Source organism: Notolabrus celidotus, chromosome 14 (assembly GCF_009762535.1).
Source record: "Notolabrus celidotus isolate fNotCel1 chromosome 14, fNotCel1.pri, whole genome shotgun sequence".
In the NCBI taxonomy this organism is placed as follows: Eukaryota; Metazoa; Chordata; class Actinopteri; order Labriformes; family Labridae; genus Notolabrus; species Notolabrus celidotus.
Genome location: NC_048285.1, coordinates 25,969,027 through 25,994,044, shown reverse-complemented (window position 1 = coordinate 25,994,044; position 25,018 = coordinate 25,969,027). Strand labels below are relative to the sequence as shown.

At 40.6% G+C, this 25,018-nt stretch overlaps 3 protein-coding genes across 3 annotated transcripts; 1 reads left to right on the top strand and 2 right to left on the bottom strand.

Moving 5' to 3' along the window:
* The first annotated feature begins 841 nt into the window (after positions 1-841).
* Positions 842-3,731, top strand: hdac12 (histone deacetylase 12). Its single transcript, XM_034700614.1, has 8 exons — positions 842-1,105; positions 1,802-1,945; positions 2,225-2,384; positions 2,474-2,670; positions 2,762-2,912; positions 3,110-3,226; positions 3,308-3,450; positions 3,569-3,731. The coding sequence occupies exons 1-8, from the start codon at positions 1,004-1,006 to the stop codon at positions 3,590-3,592; spliced, it is 1,038 nt and encodes a 345-aa protein (XP_034556505.1). The 5' UTR covers positions 842-1,003; the 3' UTR covers positions 3,593-3,731.
* A 1,258-nt stretch (positions 3,732-4,989) lies between these two features.
* Positions 4,990-11,853, bottom strand: trmt9b (tRNA methyltransferase 9B). The gene is made up of 4 exons (XM_034700608.1): positions 11,619-11,853; positions 7,936-8,114; positions 7,380-7,553; positions 4,990-7,046 (listed from the first exon to the last, which is right to left on the bottom strand). Exons 2-4 carry the CDS (start codon positions 8,090-8,092, stop codon positions 6,109-6,111), a joined length of 1,269 nt encoding a protein of 422 aa, XP_034556499.1. The 5' UTR covers positions 8,093-8,114; positions 11,619-11,853; the 3' UTR covers positions 4,990-6,108.
* Positions 11,854-19,684: 7,831 nt separating this feature from the next.
* Positions 19,685-25,009, bottom strand: n4bp2l2 (NEDD4 binding protein 2-like 2). Its single transcript, XM_034701674.1, has 6 exons — positions 24,880-25,009; positions 21,782-22,851; positions 21,547-21,671; positions 20,597-20,685; positions 20,438-20,514; positions 19,685-20,346 (listed from the first exon to the last, which is right to left on the bottom strand). Exons 2-6 carry the CDS (start codon positions 22,849-22,851, stop codon positions 20,190-20,192), a joined length of 1,518 nt encoding a protein of 505 aa, XP_034557565.1. The 5' UTR covers positions 24,880-25,009; the 3' UTR covers positions 19,685-20,189.
* Between the last annotated feature and the right edge of the window lie 9 nt (positions 25,010-25,018).

Here is a 25,018-nt window from a genome sequence, read left to right as displayed (position 1 = left end):
GTACAAATCAGCTCTGCGCGGAAAGTCTCTGTCCGCGAGAGCGTTGCGAGGGAAGAGCTAGGCATACGCGCGCGCAGTCACTGCTCTGCTCTCGAAGCTAAATTCTGCTCGCGCGAGTCAAACTACCTTTGACATAATGGAGGCGGAGACCAAGTGACGCACTGAGCCTCTGATGATTGGTCAGCTTTCCACACTTGACCACACCAATATGACCTCTGAACCTGAACCGTGATTGGTAGCTGTTACACACACAAGCCAGCCAGGGAGCATCTTCGCTGGAGCCCAGGAGACTCATGTTGTAAGCACATTAGTCGGCTAAAAACTTAAAATATAATGTTTTGATCAACATTTTGAATTGACGGCTGTTAAGGTTGAAGTGAGATATTACATTTTAAACTATGATCAGATATTATTTAGCTCCAAGTAGCGTTATATCTCGCTAACCATTTGTAAGGACCATTGATGCTGAAAACTCTGATTAGAAAGCTACAATAAATCAATAAAAAGGGGACTGACTTCAAGATTAGCCTCTGTTTTGAGGCGATCTGGAGGAGATGAAAGGCTACCACAGAGCTAGACAAATACAATAAGTGTTGTCTCTTAAACATCCTGTGATATACAGACATGATGGATATCACATTTTCCATATCACCATACACTATGTAAGGGATAATGTATTGTTGGCAGGCTGTTATGGGAAAAATAATCCCGAGGGTGAGACGAGGGGTCTTGTCTCACCCTGAAGGTAACTCTACATATAAGTAAGTAGTTTAACCCTAACCCTTTTATACAGTCTTATGATGTAACCATATAATACAGCGTGTTATTTCATTCCGAGACAGAGGAGGGCAGTGTTGCGGAGGGCAAATGCACTCATGTTTCCGTCAACAAACAGGACCTTCAGCACGTTCGTGGTCGTGTAGTTTCATAACATCAGGACGCTCAAGCATTTCTTCTCAGTCATCTCTCAGTGAGTCGTGTGGGACTCTTGTTAGTCCGAGAAATGACCCACATGAAACAGATCTTTACCAAAAGATCCCGCATGAAAGCCGGACGACTGCTCGGTGAAGCTTTCATCTCCCATAGGAGTTTCCATGCTGAAATAGTAAGATTACAAAATCAACACATGCACATGCACTAAGCATTGATTTGATTGACTGATTAGATTTATTTTGGTCTGCATCAACAACAAACTCTTCCCTCAACAACATAGGAGCCATGTAAAAAATACAAATAAAAGCAAGAAAACAAAACAATCACTGAGGGATTCATCAAAAAAATATATAGAGTCTAGCATATACATACATATACGTTCACATGCACATGCACATGCATACATACACAAGTACATTCATGCATACATATAAACATGCATCCACATCCACATATATTTTTGCCGTTCACATGCTGACCAAAAAAGGTGCAGGCTGAAGCCAAGGCTTATCCTTTTGCAACATTGTGCAAGTAAATATTGTATAACAAAGCAATCTTCAAACGTTTCATTCAGAAACAAAACTTACAACCAAAATACAAACACATTTCAATCTCAACAAGCAGCAGTTCAGAAATCACAGAGAAATCTAACTTAAATTTATAGTTTATACTTCATCCATATATTTATTTATCTGTTTGTTTTAAGCATTGTTTTTAATTCACAAAGGGAGTTACACATTTTTAATTCCTCATCACAACTGTTCCAAAAGTTTACCCCTCTAACCGATACACACCTCTGTTTTAGATTTGTCCTTGTCTTTGTTCTTTTTTTAAACCTGATCTCACGGTGATCCTTTGCACCTCTCAGGTAAGACTTGAATCCAAAGGACTTCCCATAATTCATCACAGGAAGTATGTCTGTGACCTCCCGCCTAACCACAGGTTCCCCATGGGAAAGTTCCCCCGAGTGTTACAGTGTTTACTCAAAGATCAGGTCATTAAAGAGACTCAGGTGAGTCACTCTATTATAAGTTCAAATAAACCATCAAATTGTAATGATAACAATTATTAGTAAGTGTTGAAATACTATCTTAAACCATGATGTTTTTCTTGTGGATATCAGCAGGGCATAGATTATTGTAAAGTTATTTTATTTATTTAGTGGAGCAGTTGTAAAGAAAAGTAAACCCTTTATCTGAAACTATAATATTGTTAATAGTATCACTGCAGTAGAACTATCAGATCAATCCTCATGTTTTCCTGTGAATTCACCTTTACCTTGTTACAGTAGGTCTGGGTCCCTGAAATGGCCTCTAAAGACTTACTCAGCTGTGTGCACACTGAGGAATACTTGAACAACTTCATAAATGGGAAAACAAATGAGCAGGAACAGAAGAGGACAGGTTTCCCCTGGAGTGAAGGCATAGTGAGACGCTGTCGATATGAAACAGGTGAGGAGAACAATGGAAGTCTCCTGATGATTTCACAGCTGACAGGGCTGGAAAGATCACACTAACTTCACCATCTCTCTCGTTGACAGGTGGGACCGTGCTCGCTGCTGAAGTGGCACTGCAGAGGGGTTTGGCCTGCAGCACAGCAGGAGGAACCCATCATGCTTTCCCGAGCTTTGGCTCAGGGTTTTGTCTTATTAATGACCTAGCAGTTGCTGCTCAACACCTGATGGGCAACTCCTTGCCCAAAAGGAAGGTTCTTATTGTGGATTTAGATGTGCATCAGGTAGTGATAGCTTGTTTCTTCTCATAACACTGAGGTTGTACCTTTACATTTTTTTCTAAGTTGTAAAAGTTTCATTCGTTCCATCCAACAGGGTGACGGCACTGCTTTCATTTTTAAAGAAGAGCCCAGTGTTTTTACATTCTCAGTGCATTGTGGGAAAAACTTCCCCCTTCGTAAACAACAGAGTGATTTAGATGTCCACTTGGAAGATGGGCTGGAAGACAATGACTACCTCTCTACAGGCAAGTCATCACATCCTATATTAACTTGGGTAATATCTGTTTCAATTTAAGATCTCAATAATGCTGCAGGCAATTAGCTAAATCTTAATACTCTGACTGAAAATAAATAGTATCATGAAGTATTATTATGTAGTATTTATGTAGTTTGAAGAATGTTTGCCATGTACCCATCAACATGTCAGATTTTGTCTTCACAGTCGAAGCACACCTCCCCAGGCTGCTTGAGATTTTTCGCCCAGACCTGGTCCTGTATGACGCAGGTGTCGACCCTCATCACGAAGACGAACTTGGGAGGCTCCGTCTGACCGACCAAGGTGAGTGATAACTTTGACACCCAATATCTGCTGCAACACATCACTCCTTGGCTTGTAGTATTGACTGTGAGCGCCTTTCAGGGCTGTATCAGAGAGATCTGTACGTGTTGAAGACCGTGGTGAGCCGAGGTGTTCCTGTTGCTACTGTTATCGGGGGAGGTTACTCCAGAGACATCGACAAACTGGCTGCTAGACACTCCATCGTCCACAGGGCAGCAACTCAGGTGTGTAATGCAACTGCTAGATCACATGTTGTTGCATGACCTTTTTCTAATACAGTCATTTGCAGAAATTATTTTACTGAACATGTTTGGATATTATATTGAATGTTCTTTACTTCAGGTTTGGAGGGAATGTGGAATGTAAAACCTGGATTCGATGGCTCAAAAGGACCTTCTGAGTAAACTGGCACTTGATCGTCAGGAGCCTGTGCCACTGTTGATATTATTGAAGGAATAAATGGTGCTTAATTTCTAAGCTGTATATTAAAGTGCTATAAATCCAAGATTCCTGTCGGCACTCCTCACACAGATAATAATAATAATAATACTTTTTATTTATATAGCGCTTTTCAGGAACTCAAAGACACTGTACAACTGTTCAAATCAATACAAGCAACGAACAAGGAACACAGATCAAACAAAACAAAACAACAGTACAATCACAATTTAAAAGCTAACTTAATAAGGTGAGTTTTTAAAAGAGATTTGAATGCTGAAGGGTCAGAGCAGTTTTGGATATGGGAGGGGAGTGAGTTCCAGAGGGTGGGGGCGGCTATGGAGAAGGCTCTGTCCCACCAGGTTCGGTGCTTGGTTCTGTGAGGTGGAGACAGGAGGTGGGCATGTGAAGAACGCAGGTTACGGGAAGTGGTGTGATGGTGGAGGAGGTCAGTGAGGTAGGAAAGGGCCTGCTGGTGGAGGGCTTTCTGGGTGAGGAGGAGGATTTTAAACTATGCGGTAGGTAGAGGACAGGGAGCCAATGAAGATGTTGGAGGACAGGGGTGATGTGGTCACGGGAGCCGGTGCAGGTGAGGAGGCGTGCAGCAGAATTCTGAATGTATTGCATTTTATGGAGGACTTTAGATGATGTGCCGTACAGGATGCTTTTACAGTAATCTAAACGGGATGTGATGAATGTGTGGATAAGGGTTTCTGCGGCAGAGAAAGAGAGGAATGGACAGAGGTGGGCTATGTTTCGGACTGGAAGAAGGCCGTTTCGGTGAGCTGGGTGACGTGGTGTTGAAAAAAAATGTTGCTGTCAAAAATGATTCCAAAGTTACGGATGTCAGGTGCAGGAGATAGAGTCGAGTTATTTAAAATGAGACTGAAATTTGGAATGGGATGCAGATATTTGTCTATAAAGATGATTTACATGCTTAAATTGTTAACTGATCTCAGGCAAGTTCCAGTATTGCACTTCAGCCAATTTATACCACCTGTTCTACTCTCCACACTCATCCTGTGTGCAATCAAAGTCTGTTCAAATTTGGTTGGTCAATTCTGCTCAGACTTAAAAGTAAACTAGAACACTTCTGATGTCCAAATCCTCTCCTGCACCCTCAGAGTCAGGCAACAGATGTATGGTATTAGAGACCTTTTGAATGTGCAAATGTATTACTCAGGGTATTAAAGTTAGTAAGTCAGACAGTCCTGAGGAAATGCTACATTCAAATGTATGCTAGTTTTCCCAGGCTACCAACCCTAGCTTTAAAATGTGTCATTGAGAACAAAGAATGCAATAAAATAACACTTGTGAAAAAAATGTATTAAAGAAAAAAAATTAAAGTATTTATTTGATATCAATTCACATACAACATGAAGGTACCAGTGTCACTTTAGAGCAAACACAAACTGTACTGATAAGAATATGCAGTCCTTGGCACAGTAGGTACAGAATACCAGTATGCTTTGAGTTTCTCACATTTCAAGCAGCGACATAATTAATGGTACAGTGCAACGTTTAGTCACAGTTTATGAGGCAGTCGATTCACTGAAACATACCAGTGGTACAGTTCAGCTTGTTGCTTGAACACAAGACAGTACACAGCTTTTACAAACAACAAACACACACACACACACACACACACACTTGCTGCACGTTCTTTGTAACACTTAAAATAAGCAGATTGCACAAATTTTTTGGAAGATATTCTGCACAAGCTTTTCATATTATAGTGTCATGATGGATTACACATGAGAGGTTTACAGAAGTCCATCCAAATGGTCTGCTGCAAGTTAAGCTCCTCATACTTTGTATTACGGAACGTGCAACCATAAAACAAGCAGGTATACTAAGTAAATATTGTCCACTGGGATCAGTGCATTTAAAAAAAAGCAGACAGAGCATACTTTAGTGTCATACATTTTGTTTTAGCTCATGTTAAAAGTCAAAGGAGACAAACATTGCATCTTAATGTTGCCCTTGCTCTTTTAAAAGAGATAAAATCACTAGCAGCACATTAGCTGGCTGTGGTTCAATAATAAAAACAGGTTACTGATGATAAAAGAAACACTGTGTCTGGATACTGCTTGCTTTGAGTTAGAATAAATACTTAAAAAGTTGTGTATTGCAAAAAACAGCAAGAGCCATTACTAAACACCAGAATCCCCCACTACTGCTGCAAAAACTTAAAGGCAATACAAAATGTAAAATCATTTTCAGTGCTTGATGTCAGTCATAAAAATGGTTGCAGCACCTAAAAGAGTTAAACTTATTTTCAAAACAGTCATGTAAGGAAATGCTGCAGTGGAGTAGTTTAGTTCAGTGTACCTCCAACAATTTCTGTGTCTGTATATTTATTCCCTTTTAGTAAGAGGAGTGCAACCATCAGTGTTTCATTCAGTGCTTTAACTTGAGGCAGAATAAAATCAAACAAATTAAAATCACATCTTCATTAACTGCACTTTCTCCGCCACCACACACCAGTTGGCGTGATCGAAATAAGTGTGTTTGACATGTAGCTCTTCTACGTGGTTCTCTATCAGCTCCGCTAGCTCTCCCTCCCTGAAGACATGATAGTACCTCAGGCAGGAGCCCTGCACCTGCCCCACACTCCCCTCGGGACTCCTTGTGCTTTCCGGCTGCTCTTTCCCCTGCGGCCTGGCTTCCCTTTCCTCCCCACACTGCTTCAGGTGCTCCTTCTGGAACGACACCAGATCCGGCAGGGCCAGAGAGCTACACTCATGGGCTAAAGATACTGACACACCCGGATTTCCTGTGCTGATGTTGTTGTTGTTGTTGTTTTCAGGATCATTTTGACCCTTGTGCAGGTCTGTGGCGGGGTCAAACACATCTTCCTCTGATCCAATCACAGACGGTGGGGAGAAGAAGCTCGACACCTGCTTAATGAGGTCTCGTCCTATCCCTCGCTGGCGGGCCTTGTTCCCCTCGTTTTCACCCGTAGGTGATGATAAAGTGCTCATGTCTCTGGAGGACGAGCGAGAGATGGCTAAGCTTCCAAAATCAAACACCGAATCCAGAGACCTGGAGAAGAACCACAGTCTCTGGGTGCTCTGCTGTGGTGTGGTGCAGCTCAGGTCTTCCTCGTCTGCCACTGACGATGTGCTTCGAACCTTCCTGTGCTTGTCGCTGTTGTTTATGGCTTCACTCACACTCTGAGCCGTGGCCCTCCGTCTGGGTTTGGCAGAGGGTGAATGAGGGTTGGGGTTCCAGGGGACGAAGATGTCCTGTTTCTCAAATTTACGGCGTTTCTGCTCCATGGCCCACACGTAGATCATGATGCGTCCGCCCACTCGCAGGATGCGAGTCATCTCCTTTATTGCTCGAATACGACGCTCTTTGGTGGACAAATGATGGATGACTGTGAACAAAATCAAGCATTTTATCAGAATTAAGTAGGCACTGATTTATTTATGAAGTGTCACACTTAGCACTGACAGTGAACAAGGCACATTCTGTACACTGTGCTAGGCACACATTATAAATTAATAGCGTGGGTTTCTGTTGTTGTCCTCTGTCCTAATTACACTGTTTTGTTGGAGGTAACACATCAATTATTTCACACTGTTGGCTAGGCAACACAAACACAAGGTAAGTCCTTTGATTTGAGACAAAGAGCAGCTGCAGCCGTTCAGTTTCATAAAAATAAACAAATCAATAGAGCTCCCTGTCCATGAGAGTGTCCGTCAGTTACCTGCAATCGAGAGCACAGCGTCAAAGCAACCGTCTCTGTAAGGCAAATGCAGCCCATCACACATCTGGACTTCGTGTCCCTGGCTCCAGGCAAAGTCCACCAGGGGGCGACAGACATCGCACCCCAGCTTGAACACCTCCTGGTTGATGTGGAGATACTTGCCATTTCCACAACCTGCCAAGGTCAAGACAGATGGCTACAGTTAGAGAGAGAGGATGATCAGAGAAGGGATTACATTTAAAATCCCTTGTTCTGGGCGCCTGCACAAGAGCAGGCGCCCCATTTTCAGAGGCTATAGTCCTCGTTGCACTGGTTGCAGGATCAATTCCCGTTTCCAACATTATTTGGCGCATGTCTTCCCCCTCCCTCTCCCCACATTTCCTGTATCTCTCTTGAACTGTCCTATCTATTAAAGGCAAACAAGAATCTAAAAATAAACGGGTAATAAATTGATCCATCACTGATTGTGCTCCTGTAAATAGAAAGGAGCACTAATGATGTATTGATGATTGAGTATCAGGGGATTACAAAGATCTTTCCTGGAGGTGAAACCCACCTATGTCAGCCACGATGCTCCCCGGCTGCAGGTCTAACAGGAACTGCCGCACCTTGGGCCAGGCTTTGTAACGGCTGTCATTGAAATATGGAGCTATCTTGTCATAGACGCTGTGCACATGGTCTCTCTCCAGCTGGCTGGCAGCCTCCTCCATCATGTCCGTCCAGGCTGCCGCATGTCTGAAAGGACAAACACATCTCAGTGTTAATCCCAAATGATAAAGCTGTCAATAGTTACTGTTTCATTTGCAAATTAAAAAAACCCTGAGTGGTTCCAAACACAGCAGTGCTTCTCTCTTCATGCTTGTTAAAGACCAACAAGGTCAGCTGGAAGTCCTAGTCAGCAGCCACACTCAAAACATCTGTCAGGCAGCAGTGTTCATTTAACTGCAAACCCTCCACTTTGTACTGAAGCACCTGCTGCGTTCTCAATCATCAGCCTTTTTGATCCAGCTGCAGCCCTCCATAGGGGCAGACGACTGAAAACGAGCCATCATGTTTGATTTGTCATCAGTCGTCTGTCACTGAGAGACGATCAGAGTGAGGAGCATAAATTAACTCAGTTTAATTGCAAGGTGCCGGTCCATGTTTTCCAGAGAGCACCAGCCAGTTTATTCTCACTGCAGACATGTCAAATTATTTTCACAGAGTCAAAAGGTCAACACATACAACATTTCCTCTCCAACAAGATGCAGACGAATAACATCGTCAATCATGTTTCAGTGGAAGTCCCTCTTACAAAGACTTTCATTCAATCATCACAAACTCACACAGGACGACACAAGGCTGCTGCTTTCATTTAATTGTTATTCAGTGTCACAAGTAATTGAAGATTTCAGCTCTTTCTACAAATTTCTCTAACCTCAGATGACCCTCACAGATTCTGAGAAGGACTTAAGACTAATAAGGGCTAATGTCTGCACACGTGGATAGATTCTCAGCCTGATTACATTACTTTTCATTATGTGACAGTGCAGCATGTCAGCTGACTATGCTATAGCTTTAGATATGGTTGTTCAATTCAAAAAAAAAATTCTTTTGCTTTGATATATGAAATACATAACAATTATAGTCCTTGAAGGTTTCTAAAAGTGCAGTAAGCCCATCCACCAGGGCGACAAAGCAAAGATTTTTTGGAACATTAACCCTTTTGTGCCTTCTCCATACATTTTGAAAAACTGGGGCACTCCCTACATTCCCGGCCCTGTTTGAAATCCATCCAGGAGTTCTTTATACCAAAACATCTCTTCGATAGGAGGTTATCACAAATGAGGAATTCATAGTCCAACTTTAGTTTTTTCCATTCATTGTAAAAAGGAAGAATTGTTTGCAAATTTGGGGATTATGTAATTGTGATATGTGTGTGTGTGTTATGTCTGCCTTCGCAGCTCCCACTGCAGTCATCTCTGTTTATTAGGATGCGGCCCACAGCTCCTGCAGTGCTGCGGCTGCTCCCTTCAGCACTGTATGAATGACAAGTTTTCCCAGAATCTTATCCAAAATATAAAGTCCAAAAAATGTATCTCTAAATGCAGATTTTTCCTGTGGCTGGTTATCCTGTGGTTAAGTTGATTTTATGCATATCAAACCCACAGGGCTGCTATCTCACGGTGACCACTAGAGCATTTTCAAGTCAGCTGTGGACAATGACATGTAAACAAAGTTGATGAATCAAACTGTGGTAGTTTTGTTTTTGGGGTGACCTTTTCCTGAAAACCAATGAATTCAAACATTTTCACTCAGTTTGGAATCCCTTTCTTTAAGTGGAGTTATACGTTTCCTTCATCCTCACTTTAAATCTGATTTGAAATATTATACAAGAAGTCAAAATTTAATCACACAGTGAAAAATTCCTGCACAATAAGTTTACATAATACCTCAGCTGTGAAATCAACGGCTTCAACACATTTTCCCTTTTCAACAAGTCTTTTGCAAAGTAAAAAGGACTTCGCACCATGTGATACAGAGATCTGTTCCTCTTTAGGATATCTTGTGATGGATGAAAGCTGTCGTCGTTGCAAACTCCGGCCAGCTGGCTCCATCAGTCACTGCCATCATACAGCTGTCATATGTTGTAAAAATCAATAAGTTCTGTGACTTCAGTAAGAGTACAAGGAGGTGCATGAGGAAAGTTAACCCTTCATGTGTCTCAAATTACATTTGATAAGATCTATTATTCTTGAGATACATTGTGATTAAAGTTCTTTCTGATTCTGATTCTGATCTAATCCAGTGTATCCTCTTTCATCAGTGTGAGAACCTGCTTATGATACCCTATGTGTTTTATTAGATGGCTTTGAATTTGAAAAGAAACAGGTTAAATTGTCCTTCCACTTTAACACCTCAGAGCCAGTGCACAGCCATACCTACCTGTTAGAACTATGTCCACCTTTAATGAAATATGAAATGTACAGTAACAATGCCAAAACAAAGTGATGACTAATAAACCATATCAGGTGACTGTGCACTTTGCAGATGAGATTAACCAGATAAATATGGTTAGAAGTTTATCCTCCACCTTTCTTAAAGGACACCACAACGAGATAAATGTTTGAGTGTAAACATCGTCTGGCCCACGGTGTGCACCACTGTACACAATGACTACAACCGGGAACATTTACCATGGTCACAGTGCACTACCTGGCTCGTCTGTGTACTCCTCCTGCTCTGTTGATACGTGTAATGAGTGTGCTGTGCAGCATCCCTTCCTCCTTCACTCAGACCTATTTCTGGACCACCATCATCTGCATCATCCCAACCGAGTGGAAAGAAAACATCCCTTATGTAACGTGGTAATCTGGCCTCCTTCAGTATTGTCTGTGCTCAGTTTGGCCTGAGTCTCCCCCCCCCTCCTCTGCTCACTAAACTGTGGCGGTCCTGGGCTGACATTATGTAACAGGCAGCTGGGGAGGCTTTGAGCACTGCCTCCGACTGACAATGGGAAGTGAAATTAAATCAGCGGACAGAGGCGAGGTCTGGCACTCAGATTTGTTGGAGGTAAAGGACAGATAAAAGCAGCCATCACTTGCAGCCTTCGGGTTGAATGAAGTTTCCCTGGAAATCATTTAAATAAGTTATAAATCTTCATACATTATCTTGCTCTTAAATGATGTTCAACTCAGCACATATGTAACTTAGGACAAATGTTCCTGGACTGAGCCCTAAGGTCAAACCTCAGCAGAGCTCTGATGAGATTAGTGGTGTTTTTATGAACAGACAGTCATCCTGCCTACTTCCTCTAACCGCTGCATGAAACCAAGGAACCACAGAGAACAGGTTTACCAGTCAAGTGTGCCAGCAGCTAATGAGTCAACATTAACATGTGGGGAGAGGTGGCTTGACTTAGATTCCCTTTAGATCATGCATTGTTCTCACACTGCAAATAAGAAAACCTTTAATATGTTAGGCAATATATTTTTAAACAAATAATTCAATAATTCACAGGTGATGTTGTCCATTTCCTGACATGCATCCTGGAGACAACTTTATGTCCTTTTAAAGTTTCAGAAATATATAGGCTACAAATCTGGACAAAAACATGTAGGTGCATCCAGGTAAGGTTTTTAGACTCAACCGACCTATATTATAGTGCACCCTCCAATTAGGCTACTTCTAATGCCTCCCAGTGTTTCCCATCGCCCCCACTATATCCTCATAATTCACCTGAAATCCAAAGCCACTTACCGTACTACAACGTGTAATCCTCCGTACAATGATCCGCCCCTCTCCTCACTCAGGTCTCTGGAGATAAACTTCCCTCACATGAGACTGATCTACATGATGGATCTGCCGCACGGAGCAGATGCATCGTGACGGTGAGTACCGTGAACGGACAGAAACACCTGCCGTGTGTTATGGCCAGCAGTGTTCTTCTGCCCACCGGGACGGTATCAAATCCATATAGCATGTCAGGCTCCACACCTGTCAAGGTACGGAGCAATTATAGATGAGCTTCCTGTGAGTTATTTCAAAATAAAAGTCCCATTGGTGACAGTGAAACATGCCTGATGAGAAAACACATTGGTGTATCGTTGAATTAGTACTTTTAAGTCTAAAAGCTGCAGTTGGTAGGATTGGGGTAAAAAACAGTAGGGGAGAACGGAGTTGGTTGTCACACTTTTTACTGTTTTGATGATTGCTCATCATCAAAACATCTTTCAATAGTCATTCCTACATTAAATTGAAACTGAAGGTGTTGGCTTTAAATGTGTATCCCTCTCATTTTCCAACTCATTGTAACAAAAAGGCAATTATTTATTAAAGACAATCTGACACATTGTGACAACCAACCCCATCACGGGGATGGTTGTCACACATTATAGGGTTGGTTGTCACACACTATGGGGTTGGTTGTCACACACCATGGGGTTGGTTGTCACACACTATGGGGTTGGTTGTCACAATGGTATTTCAATGGGAAAAATCTTTTAAAGAAGGCAGAACTAAATGTGAAAGTTTAATTGCACTGACAAGTGATAGGCCTACATAACTTAATGCATTTTAACATAAAATGAGCAAGGAACATGAACAGGAAACACATCTTTAAGCCAGCCTATATAACAACATAAAGAACAAAACAAATCAGCCAAACAATAATGGCCGACTCAACTAGGCTACATGCAGTCACTGTCTGAGTTACAGTGATGGCAAATGTAGGGTCTGCACACTCCAACTCATTTCACCATGCATGATTTTGCCAACATAGGGGTTGGTTGTTACATGTGACAACCAACCCCAAAGAGAATGTGACGACGAACCCCAACTGGAATTTTTTGCTAGCATCAAGGCTAACAACCATCTAACAACTACTTAGCTAATTGTGGAAATGTCCATACCCCAATTTGAGAGACAGTGCCCTGTAGTGGCGAGATATAACGAGTGTGCCAACCAACCCGTGTGACAACCAACCCCGTTCTCCCCTACTTATTTTGTGATGTGTTTGGCAAAAACAGTCGTAACACTCATCAACATAGCCATCAAGAAATTACGTATGTTGAGATAATTCTGTAATAATCTGTATCCAGCAATCTATAAATTCCAATTGCTCCCGTCAGCGCTGACCAATCAGAGCCACTCTCCTGATTGGTCCTCCTACATCGTCCTGATTGAGTGTGCACTAAGGCTGTTTCCGAAATGGCCTGCTACATACTACTTACTAATGTAGTAGGCACTATCTACTGCCTACTACATACTGCGTTTGAACTTAGTATGTAGTATGACTGTTCTGTTCGATCTGTGTTGCAGCATGCTGAGCCAGACGTCGCTGAATTCCCGGTTTCGGAAAGCGGAAGTAAACAACGGCGAAGCCGATAAATAAAATGCTTATTTAGCATCCATTTATGTTTTAAAAAGATAGGAAGTAGTTTATATGTAATTTGATAACTTTCACAGCACCCAAAAACGGATTTCCTCCCGTCAAAAAATAAGGAAAAAGAAAAAGCAGAACAAGCGCTGTGCATTATGGGAAACAGTACGTGAGGCAGACTGGTCCGATGCATACTGTGAAAGTTTCCCGAATCAGTATACATCCTGGGAGTTTTGGCTGACTGCAGATTTTGCTCTAGTTCACATACTTACTACATACTGAATGTTGGACAAATCAGTACGTACTGCTAGTATAGTAGGCAATTTCGGAAACAGCCTAAGACCTGTTTGTGAGCAGGGATTACAGGAGCAGAGAGAGGGGGAGAGGGGTGTAGTGAGAGAGGAATCGGGTGGAGAGGGGTAGTGTTGACATTCAAAATCTCTCTCTGAACTGGTGTTTATTCCAGGACTACCAACAGCAGCTTTAAAATGTTTTAATGGTTACATTTTAATGCTTGTAAAATACAAAAATGGAACCACTAAGAATAAATATACCAAAGTCAAGGAAATAGTCTCCACATAAGGAGGACAACAACAAAAAAACACAGTCATTTTAAAATGGTTCAGATTATTCAGTATCCTGGTGGGATAAATATGTTTATTAACTAAAGCAGGAATTTCCAAGCACACTGGATTTTTTTTATTTTTCTACCTATCATTTTAATAAAACTGATTATACAAAGATTAAATTGTTATTACATGACCACAATAAGAATTTCCTGCATATGAGGTGACTTTTTTGTAATCACCTACAGTATTGCTTTGATAATAAACAAACTACACATACATTCCACTTTAATGCTATGTTCGTATTCTGTTGCAAGGCATCATGTCATCTGTCTTTGAATTAAACGGATGGCCCTGATGAGCTTTTCCTGACATTTGTGGACTTTTGTCAAGCTGAAACAAAACAACATTGAGGTGTGTGTCCCTCGATGAAGTACATACTTTCTGGGTTTTAAAACGACCAAGGTAGTCCATGTTATCTATTAAACCAGTTAAAGTAATAAGGTTAACCTGATAATGATATTTCCACACACTTTATACAGTGGCTTCCACAGCTGTTAACTTATTTAAGAGAATTGTTGAATATAGCACATAATGCTTTTATTTTGAAGGATGCATGATTCACTTTCCTTTCTTATTATGGTTAGTTTTACTCCTCTGATTGGTCGATGGTGTGTAAAAAGATGACACGCTGTGCGGTGGCAGAACAAGGCTGTCATTGGCTGTCAGTCTCACGTGACAACCACAATGAACAACGTGAAGCCCATAGTACACACCTCCCTCTTACAAAATGAGTTTGTCAGGGAACATTTGGCGAATGTACAGTGAATACCTGTAGCTGTGTAACACTAAAGAAGTCAGGGGGGAAAAAACAGTTATTTAAAAGATTTTCTTTTCCTTATGAGAGTGTGAATTAACTTAATTTGAGTAGAGATACTGAATGTGACAAAGGACACAATGATTGTTTTAAACCATGCAAAGAAAACTAACTTTATTTCATATAAAGCATCTCTATAAGCAGATAGTGAGTCCATCTCTGTTTCCTGCTCAGTCTGATCTGCATTTTGGAGAGATGTTCATGACGTGTAGGACATGATTATGCACCAACAGCACAAACAGTTCAATTAAAGGAATGATGTAAGTTCTACATCATTAAACATTGTTTAGCGAGGTTGTAATTAGCACGTGTTAGCCTGTCAGATCCAGTTGTTGTTGCCCTCTGCCTCTTCAGCTCTGATTTCATCTGCCCTTTTTCTCTCTCTAAGACAGTTAATGGCACCCACTTAATTGTGGCTCATCACTGCCATTCAGGGAGCACAAAGCGCTGATCACATCTCCCTCACATCATCATCATCATCATCATTCAGAGCACACATGCCTGCTCTTTTTGCAGACTCTGCCTCACATTACAACTACACACCTTCAATGCCTGATGAGAAAACACTGACAGACACACGTGTTCTCTGATGGGCAGTGAACAGGGTGAGATGCTGAAAACACACACTTCCCCAGGGGGAGGTTTAGATAATGATAAATGAAAGGAACTTTGGAAATCTTCACAGTGCCGCCTTTGCTGCAAGTTGCTCTTGCATATGACTATGAATATATCTATGATGTTTGCATTTCAAGGACTCCTGCAGGAACACAGCCTTAAGATGGTGTTATTAAACAGCTGCAAATTTCCCACAGGGGGGAAATGTTTCTTCAGCTGTGGAATCCAGAGATGAGTGCAAATAAAAGACTGATCTCTGTTGAGTTTATAGAGGACATAGGGATAGATTTATGCTGTGTTAATGCAGGAAGCACAAACCTCCTCCAGAGGTTCACATTTATGACACTTCCTGATTTGGACTTCCTGTTGTTGAATACAGCAGGACATTCTGTTACTGTGGCACACATTACTATAGATGGTAGTGCTGCATGCTGGTAGTTTTGTTGTGTGCTGAAAAAAAAATCTCTGGTATATGGGAAAAGTGAAAAGCTTGCCAATTTATGAAAGCCCATTTGAAAGACCTGCTGCAGCACGACACATTGATTCATGTTAATGGATTGTCAGCATTTATTTAAAAAATCAGAGAGCCAAAAGTATTACTCACCTTTATGTCAAATACATTACATCTGTTGTGGTTACCTCTAAAACTCTCATGAGGTAATGCTTTCATAATGGAGCTGTAACTGAATGCACACTGTAATGATACCAAGAACATCTTCTTCTTTTTAATAATAGAAACATAATTCTAAGGATGCATGAAGAAGGTCACGGATTGAATGCCTGATTCAAGAAATAAATCAAGAGAAACTACCAAAATAAAATCACTAGTGAAGGCCTGTGTTTCCTTAAAGTGACGTCTCTGATTAAAACAGGCTCGTCTGTTTAAGTTCAAACCTTTGAGGAGTATTCAGCGTGTTTGCTCGTAATATTCTTCTCTAGAGAGGTTCATATCACACCCGTCAGACTGCTCAGTGTTTCTGCTCGTGTAAAGACCTCTGCGTTATCGAGGTCTGGGACGCTGAATCACTGCAGGATTTCAAAGGTCAAAGCTTTTACATTTACAATAAAGGGGACAGCTAATATCCTGTTCCTTGCTGAGAACATTAGCGTGATCTTTGCAACAACATTATCTCAGCCCACACTAGGTGTTCTAACAGGAATGACTCAAATTAGCCTCATCACCAAAACATGTCATTTCTTAAAAGGCTCTAAAACGTTGCCCCTGCATGTGAGCACCATCTTTAAACTCCTATTAAATACAATTCATGATCCACAGCTTCCGAACTGATTTCTTACACCGGAGAGAGAAAGAGACGCATTACCATCCACATGATGAAAAGTAAACCCATAAGAAATCTCTTTTATAACAGCCTCCATTCAGTCTCTTACTAAAGGTCACCATTATTTCAGAGAGATCTAAAGAAACATGTCTGCCTTTAAGTCTAAATGTCAGGGATTTGGTGCTTTTATTATTTGATTGAAACAAAACACTTGGAAATCTCCATGAAGGGATTTCACAATTTCTATCCTTTAATCTCTCTTTTTCACTGCTGGCACTATAAGGTGCACCAAACCATTTTCACACACAGATCAATCACATGAGTTTCCCCTTTAACTGAATCTGATCCATCACACACTCATGCACTCATGACATTACATGCAAGACTATTTCATACTTCATCAGAAGCCATTACTTATTTCATAATTGGGGAGACAGAAGCTCAGTCTGCAGGCACTTTGCTTGGAAACCAGAGGGTCACGGTTCTAAGTCTTGGTATTAACCAAAGTATGGAAACTGCAGTGGTAGCTGCAGAGGTGCCAGTTCACTTCCTGGGCAGTGATGAGGGGCTCTTGAACATGGCACCAAAAACCCAAATTCTTAGGACGCCCCTCCATTCATGTCCGTGCTGTTTGTACATGTGTTTATTTCTGGCCTTTGTGTGTTGTGTGCTCAATAACTGAGCGTTAAATCTGAATTTTCCCTCTGGGATCAATAAAGAATGTCAAGATAACTTTGTTTGTATCTTTACTGTAGTTTAAAGTTGTAGGGTAGAACTATAAGACATTCAATTTTGCTGATTCAATTGTACATTTACTATAATCTCACTCTCTGAAAAAGGTGTTGAGGCTGTAGCTCATCTCACACAAACTGTATCCTGGCACTTTTGATCTCACTTCTCATTCTGCAGATTTCTGATATTTACATTAATTTCTTTATGGCTTAAAGTCTGCCTGCACATCAGCCCTGGATTCTGTAGATGAAGGTCAGTGCTGTGTTAATAAACCTCCTGAGAAAAGAAGCTGCGGATAAAAGAACAATGTATACTGCAGTCTGAGTCATCAGAGTGTCAGACAGCACTGCGAGGCGGCAACATATTCCACATTTTCCCCCTGTAATGACAAAATTGAGACCCACAGCTGGTTGCAGGATCATGATGCTCCTCAGCACATTACAGCTGCTGTGTTAATGAAACACTCTCAGAACCAGCTTGACATAGTCTTACAGTCTCAGGAAAAACAAAAAATCCAGGGGACTGGAACAAACTGACAGCTGCAGGGCTTCAGAGATACCTGTCATTGTGTAAACCCCTATTGGAAGTACACTTAGCCTCCACTGATCATTTATTTCACATAAAAGTATCAGACAACATGTGCTCTCAAATGTCACTGCCCTACTATTTTCTATTTTTAACCCTGAAATTGTAGAGTTTGCACAATGTGAAGCAGCAAGCACAGAAGGTAACCCAAATCTGTCACATAACCCTCTGCTTTAACAATCGTCTCTTCCCACAGGGAGCAATTTCACACCGGAGTCTGGAATGGTATTCCTTAAAAAAAAACAAAGATTTAAGCTTACTGCATTTATTCTATTGCTATTAAAAGACAACTGGATCCAATTTTCATGCTCCAGTGGTAAAAACAATCCGAGGACCCGAGATAGATAAACTCCAGCCCTCTGTAGGCCTCACTGATTGGAAAAGTCAACAAAAAGGTTCCTCAGTGTGCCACTTTAATAAACACCATGGGAATACAGAGGCAAAACGTAATTTCCTGTGAGACACAATAGCAGAGTAATAAATGCATTCAAACACAGTCCTCTCCACAGTGACTGCTGCTCTAGTGAGAGCCTTTATCCTGATAAGATATCTCTATACATCACCCTCCCTCACCCCATCCCTAACAGTAATTCAGTCCAGGTGTAGTGTTGTTATTTTTGCTGTTGTTGTCAGAGATACTCAGTGTGTTTACAAAGACTCAGCTGTTTTTGGATAGTTTACAAAAGTGCTGTATTTCCAATTGCTGCATTTTCACACTGAAGCCGATAACATTAAGGCAAATCTATGATTATGTGCAGTGTTGCTCACCAAACCAACCTGTGTTAGATAAAGGTGATGACATGCCCTTGCTCACACATGGTAAATGGACTATAGCATTTCTCTAGTCTTTCCACTCAAAGCACTTTTGCACTACTCGTCACATTTACCCACTCACACCACATTCATACACTGATGGCACTGGATGCTATCATAGAGGTGTTCATTTCATTCATACGCTGCTGATTATATCACCAGGAGCAGTTTGGGGTTCAGGGTCTTGCCCAAGGACACTTTGGCATGTAGATGCAGAAGCTGGGATCAAACCACCAAACTTTTGATAACCGGTAACAGACTACCACTGAGCCACAGGCACCCCGGCTTTAGTTGGTGCCCATCAATTCATCAACCCATCTTATAAGGCCTATCCTGTTTGGGGTTGTGGGGGTGCCAGAGCCGATTCTAGCTTCCAGGGTTGTTCTGGGACACTAGACAGTCTATATCATAAGCAAAACATAAACACAAAGATAAGCAGACATGTTTCCTTGAAAATTGCTGGCAGTTATGTGTGTCTGTGTTTTGATGCTGTTTTATGTCTAACATAACTCCCAGAAAGCTGCTTTATTCTTCCCTGCCTGCCTTGGTAACACATTGCTGCATTCATGATCCTAACACACCTGTAGATAGACTAAAAACTCTCACACCACTAGCAGCAGCTTGTACTGCATCAACTGATGTACATGAGGATTTAAAGTTAGAGTTGCTGGCCTTGTACAGATTGATTACCCCTTTAAAAACCTTCAAATGTGAGTGATGTGTTTATCTGAGGCTTGACTGATCTAAGTTTAACAAATGATACCAAAATTCAGTCATATCAGCAAAATATATTTATCATTAAGTTCTGTTGCTTTCATTCACTGCAGCTACAGGGAAAGTGTCACACAGAGGCAATATTAGACTTAACAACTGTAAACTATGGAAGACAGATACTAGATTTGTCGGACTCAGGCTGCCTAGCAAAAGTCTCAGAGAAACAACTCGCTTCCTTCAAGGAGAAAAAAAGGAGAATGAAGTGTTGGTACAACCAAAGAGGTTTATGAGTTTTGAACTTGTTTATATAAACTTGTGGTTTACCAGAATTGACAACTGTAGCATCTGCTCTGCTGACTTCAGGGTATCAGAAGACACAAGAAACAATTTTAATAACCAACTGGAAATCGATTATGGTAGAAAACTAACTCGAGGCATATAAGGTCAGCCCTGACAGTCTCCTTTCTGTTGCATTTAGTACAGAGCACACAAACTGTGACAGAACAAAACTGCAATATCAGACTTTTAATACAAAATGCTAAAATTATGCAGATTACTTTTCTTATCAAAGATGTTACATATAACAATTATGAAAACTCCCTTAGAAAAAATATATTTCTTTTCTCTTTACAAAAATTACATTGAACAAAATAATTTATGAAAAATTATGCAGAAACAGTAACTAACAAAATTTACATCACTGCTAAAGTTTTGTTCTTCCAGGCAAATATTTGGCTGGTTATTTATCTGTAATTTCTGACTGAAGTCTCAGTGTTTCCACATCATGGGAGCCCTCTCTGGCGGATGTCTCTGGTTCACGTGATGCGGCTCCTGGGAACTCATGACGATGTCCACAGATATGGGAAATGAAAACCGATCCATCATGTGAGCGATTTTCTCCTGAGGAACACCGTGTTTGTTTCTCCTGGAGGGAAAACAGAGCTGTTAGTTTCTGTATATTTCATAAACTCTGCACTGGTATGTAAATATAATATCATAAGTATCAAAAATCTTACCTCTCCAGCTCAGAAGGATCAAACTTCCAGCTGGTGTCAGGCTCACAAAAATCAACTCTGTATCCTCTCTCCATGGCCTGTTGGAAAGTTTGGAAGTTTAAGTATGAGTGTGGCACATCATAACTTTACTATGATGAGCACGTAAAAGCTTTCACCTACCATTTTAACATACGGCTTCATTTCCCATGCTTGGATGTTTGTGTTATCGATGATGATGGGAGACCGGCCATCGCGCATCGCATCTTCAGCTGAAAGAGGAAAAACATTATTGACATAATCTGTCAACAGCTTTGGGGAACTTGTTCTCACAATGCCTCTACTTTGACAGCTAAAGGAGCAGTTTTTGTGCATGGGATGACATTAATTTTACTGATAGCAGGAGATAAGGGTAAAGGTAAGGTTTCTGATTAAAACATTGCATTACTAAAGGCTCCTTTGATTTTAGGATTAAAACTATCTTTTCTTAAGTTTCAACTTGCAGTGCTGATGTGCTGATTCATCAATTGATCCACAAGTGTCAAAAACTTAAAAAAGAAAAAATACAGAAAAAACAAGAGTTCTCTTCAAACTGGGGCGGCAGCAGCTCAGTCCATAGGGGCTTGGCTTTGCAACCGGAGGATTGCTGGTTCAAGTCCCAGTATGGACGTAGTTTGGCAAGTGAACTGGTGGCGCTGGTTGATGGCAGCATCCTCACTCTGACATCTCTCCCTAAGTGCATGTCCACTGCATGTTTGTGCATAAAATTGTATGTATATACACCAAACTGTGCGTTTAGCATGACCAAAAAATATAACACGAGTGGAAAAATTGAATTTCCCCCCTAGGGAATAATGAAGTACATTTCTTCTTCTTCTTCTGCTTCTTTGACAAAGAAAAGACAAAGCTGCATCCAGCAAAAGTCTGACATTGTGCATGTAAAATAACTGAAATTATCATTATTTTTAGAATTTTTTCAATCTCTTGTACTTTGATTGGTTTATAGATGTTTAACAACCTCAATCCGAAGGCAACACCAAATAGTCAGGAGTGAAGTTTGATGGAAATGCTGTTGTCATGTAGCTATGAAACTTTTTTATGATATGAAGTAGCATTTATGAACCTGTAAATACCTCTTCTTTGGTTCCATTCATGTGCCGCCCCGAGGAGTCCTGCTTCATAGCGGTATCCCTCTCTGAGAGAAAAGTAGTCATCAGTGCTCAGTATCAGCCCACTGGGACCTGTTGAGAGCAGCTCTCTGTGAAGAGGAAGGCAACACAGATGTAATATGATATGATACATTCATTTTGACTTTCTTAAAGTGACATTGCACTAATTTACCGGACTGAGGATCACACACAGACGTACCTGGCCCGAGTGGATTTCCCAGATCCAGGTAGTCCCCTCATCAAGATCAGCACCAAGGAGGAACTGTGTGCATTGGTTTTATCAGGGTGCGGGTGGTGACGCTCCCACTGTTCACTCTCTGAATCCTTTCTGTGGCGCCAGTCATAATCTTCACTGAACTCACACCATTGTTCTTTTCTATCAGTGGACCATCCAAAGTCTACCTTTTCTGAGTGAACACCGTAGCTTGAGACTCGTTCATCTCTGTCAAAGTGGTGAGGGGAATTTCTATGAAAGTCCTGAGGTGGTTGATTGCTTACATTCGGAGGTGGGAAGTTAGGAATTGGTGGGAAATGAGAGTCGTCTTGACGCTGGTTGGTGAAGCCTGAACTGGTCCAGTTTTTAGTCACGTGTGATGGGGAATTTTGCTGACTTGGGAATGCATGTGGGGGTGGTGGAGGACGAAATGGTGGTCTGTGAAATCCTGGGTTTGGGGGTCTGCTCTGTGGTTGAGGATAATGCCTTTGATTCTGAGGAGAAGAACTTCTAGCAGAGCTTTGGTCCAGACCTGGTCTAGGTCTTCTGGGGAGGTACGGCTCATTTTCATACCAGTGTGGCCAGGGCGGATGTGCCTGTCCACCGCTTCTCTGGTAGCCATCTGTATCTGCAGAGTATCCTGTGTTTACAGGATACTCCCCTCTCACATCATAAGTATCTCTGTTGTAAGATCTTGTGAGAGGTAAAGATGGTTGCACAAATCCTCCATCTTGTTTCTCTTGGTTCTCATTGGCACCATCAGGGGTATCGATCTGCTCTAGCTCTTTGTAAAACTCGCTCAGTGTGTCTTCAATGTCAGACTTCACTTTTTTCTTTTTTTTTGGAGGGGGAAATGCTGGACCAATGAAGGTGGAGCTGGTGAGTCCGACCTCCTTTAACACTCGCTCCCTCACACTGCTGTCTGGACTGCTGGAGTTGTTGTTCCCTAACACTGAGTCTTTCTCAGCAGAGGCATCTGAACCATCTTTACTTCTTTTGCTCACGCAATGGTTTTTGTCATTGGAGGTTGTGCAGGAGGACTTGGTATGAGACATCTACATGAAAACAGATAAGAACACAGTTATTTTTTTTTTTACAATTGATGACCACAAGATACTCAATAATATAAAAAATAAACTGTATTATAAACAGTGGTGGACAAAGTACACAGCTTCATTACTTAAGTTAAAGTAAAGATCCTCCATGTCAAATATTACTCCAATACAAGTGAAAGTTGCTCTGTCAGATTTAAGATAAGATAAGATATTACTTTATTGATCCCCCGAGGGGGAAATTCAGTTGTTACAGCAACCCAGACATAAGTACAATCAAGAAAGAAGTTTAAATGAGTAAAACTAAGTAAAACTAAAAATAAAATAAATAAATATATAAAAATAAAAATAAAAATAAAAATAAAATAAAATAAGTAAAAATAAAAATAGATAAATAAAGCTAAATAAAGCTATTTTATTTATTACTTGAGTTAGAGTAATGGAGTACTTGCTTTTAAAAATAGTATTCAAAGTACTTCTTAAAAAATTTAAAAACATATAATCAAAATACATAAGTGCATTCAAGAATACATAAAATAATATTCTGTTACATTATGTTTATCTGGAATACAATAATTGAAATCTCTAAAAAGTATAACATGGAATAAAAACAGCAACTAAGTTACTCCAAGCACAGACAACTTAGTTTGAAATGTTCATCTGGAATGAAACAAATGTTACGTAGCTGAACACGCTTTCTCAGGTTGGACAGTGAATGTTTATATGTTTGGGCAGAGTGGGAAACAAGGAGAACATTTCAAACGATACGTATCATTCTTCATTTAAAAAAACCTCTAAGACTGGTTTAATGTGATGCATGACATTTTTGTATTGGAAAAACTAAAGTTTACTCTGAGGCTCAAGAGTGATGTTTTTGATAATTGTTGGAAAGGATGGATTGAGTTCATTAACCCCCATAGAACAGATTTCAGGTAAAGATCTACAGCTGTACTGTAACTCCCTTACTTCACTGCTACACATGGACTGTTATGTTTTCTTTGTTTGTTGTAATTTTGTCTGTCCTCTCTGTTTTTTTTTGTCTTGTAAAAAAAAAAGTGCTTATTTGAGAATGTGCTGTATAAATCTATCTTGAACTTAAATAAAAAGAAAATTGAAAAAAACAACAACAACAAAAAAACCTCTAACACAGGCTGAAGATATGGCCATGGGTGCTCAGGTGGTGAATTATAGCCATCATTACCACCTCTACATGAACTGCCTGATCTGAGTGAAATTAGTTCTGTGTTTGCTCCACAATCTACCATGGAGATGCATGATATACAGATACGACTAAACCACTGAGACAAACAGAACTACACAAACACATTTTACTGACTGAGGGATCAGATCTCAGAAAAGAGAAGGAAATTCATGAGCTGACTTCAGAGCAAAAGTAGTGAATGACTAGAGAACTGATAGAAATGTAGTGGAGTGAAAAGTACAATCATTATCTTCTGAATGTAGTGGAGTAAAAGCAATCAGTACCCCCTAAAAATAAAACTCAATTAAAGTACAGATACTCAAAAAAATGTACTCAAGTACATTTACTTTGTTACTGTCCACCACTGATATCACAGTTTTAAGATTGTTACTTAATGTTACCAATACCAGAGATTATGATACCTACAATTAGCAGTGCCAATATTCTAGTGTCTATCCACTCTTACAATGTGATATATATTAAAATAGTCTGATAACTGTTAATGAGTGATTGCGTCATAGGTTTTGTGAGGTCGTAGTGCACATGACCTGAGATTAAAACCGAAACGAGCCAAACGTTAGCTGTCACTCACTAACTGTATGTCACAAAAGCTGTTAAATGATAATAAAAACCTTTAATATTAAAGAGTTAAAGTCACCGTTTAGTTTTTATTTGTGTTCTTGATGTTTGAGTTTAATTGTTGTTCCAGTCTCTTTTGCTGTTGGTTCTTCTGCTCGTGCCCTGCTGTCTTGTTAACGCTCTTTGTAAACCCTTGTTTATAAATAAAGTTATTATTAAAATAAATAAAGTTATTATTGATAAAGACTTACCGCAGACGTTAAGGAAACATTAATATCGGACACATTGACAGAATAAACCCGGTACACGCTTTACACATTGCAAGTGCTTTGTGTTTACGGAAGTGACGTCATTCTTCGTCGTCTCTTCATTAACGATGGTGCAACCTAT

Coding starts and splice junctions, on each gene's coding strand:
- hdac12 (XM_034700614.1), top strand. CDS start 1,004: ATGACCCACATGAAACAGATCTTTACCAAAAGATCCCGCATGAAAGCC. Junction 2,385..2,473: donor ACGCTGTCGATATGAAACAG/GTGAGGAGAACA, acceptor TCTCGTTGACAG/GTGGGACCGTGCTCGCTGCT. Junction 3,227..3,307: donor GCTCCGTCTGACCGACCAAG/GTGAGTGATAAC, acceptor AGCGCCTTTCAG/GGCTGTATCAGAGAGATCTG.
- trmt9b (XM_034700608.1), bottom strand. CDS start 8,092: ATGATGGAGGAGGCTGCCAGCCAGCTGGAGAGAGACCATGTGCACAGC. Junction 7,554..7,935: donor GAGCATCGTGGCTGACATAG/GTGGGTTTCACC, acceptor TGACCTTGGCAG/GTTGTGGAAATGGCAAGTAT. Junction 7,047..7,379: donor CGCTGTGCTCTCGATTGCAG/GTAACTGACGGA, acceptor TTTTGTTCACAG/TCATCCATCATTTGTCCACC.
- n4bp2l2 (XM_034701674.1), bottom strand. CDS start 22,851: ATGTCTCATACCAAGTCCTCCTGCACAACCTCCAATGACAAAAACCAT. Junction 20,686..21,546: donor TGAATGGAACCAAAGAAGAG/GTATTTACAGGT, acceptor TTCCTCTTTCAG/CTGAAGATGCGATGCGCGAT. Junction 20,515..20,596: donor TGAAGCCGTATGTTAAAATG/GTAGGTGAAAGC, acceptor ACTTTCCAACAG/GCCATGGAGAGAGGATACAG.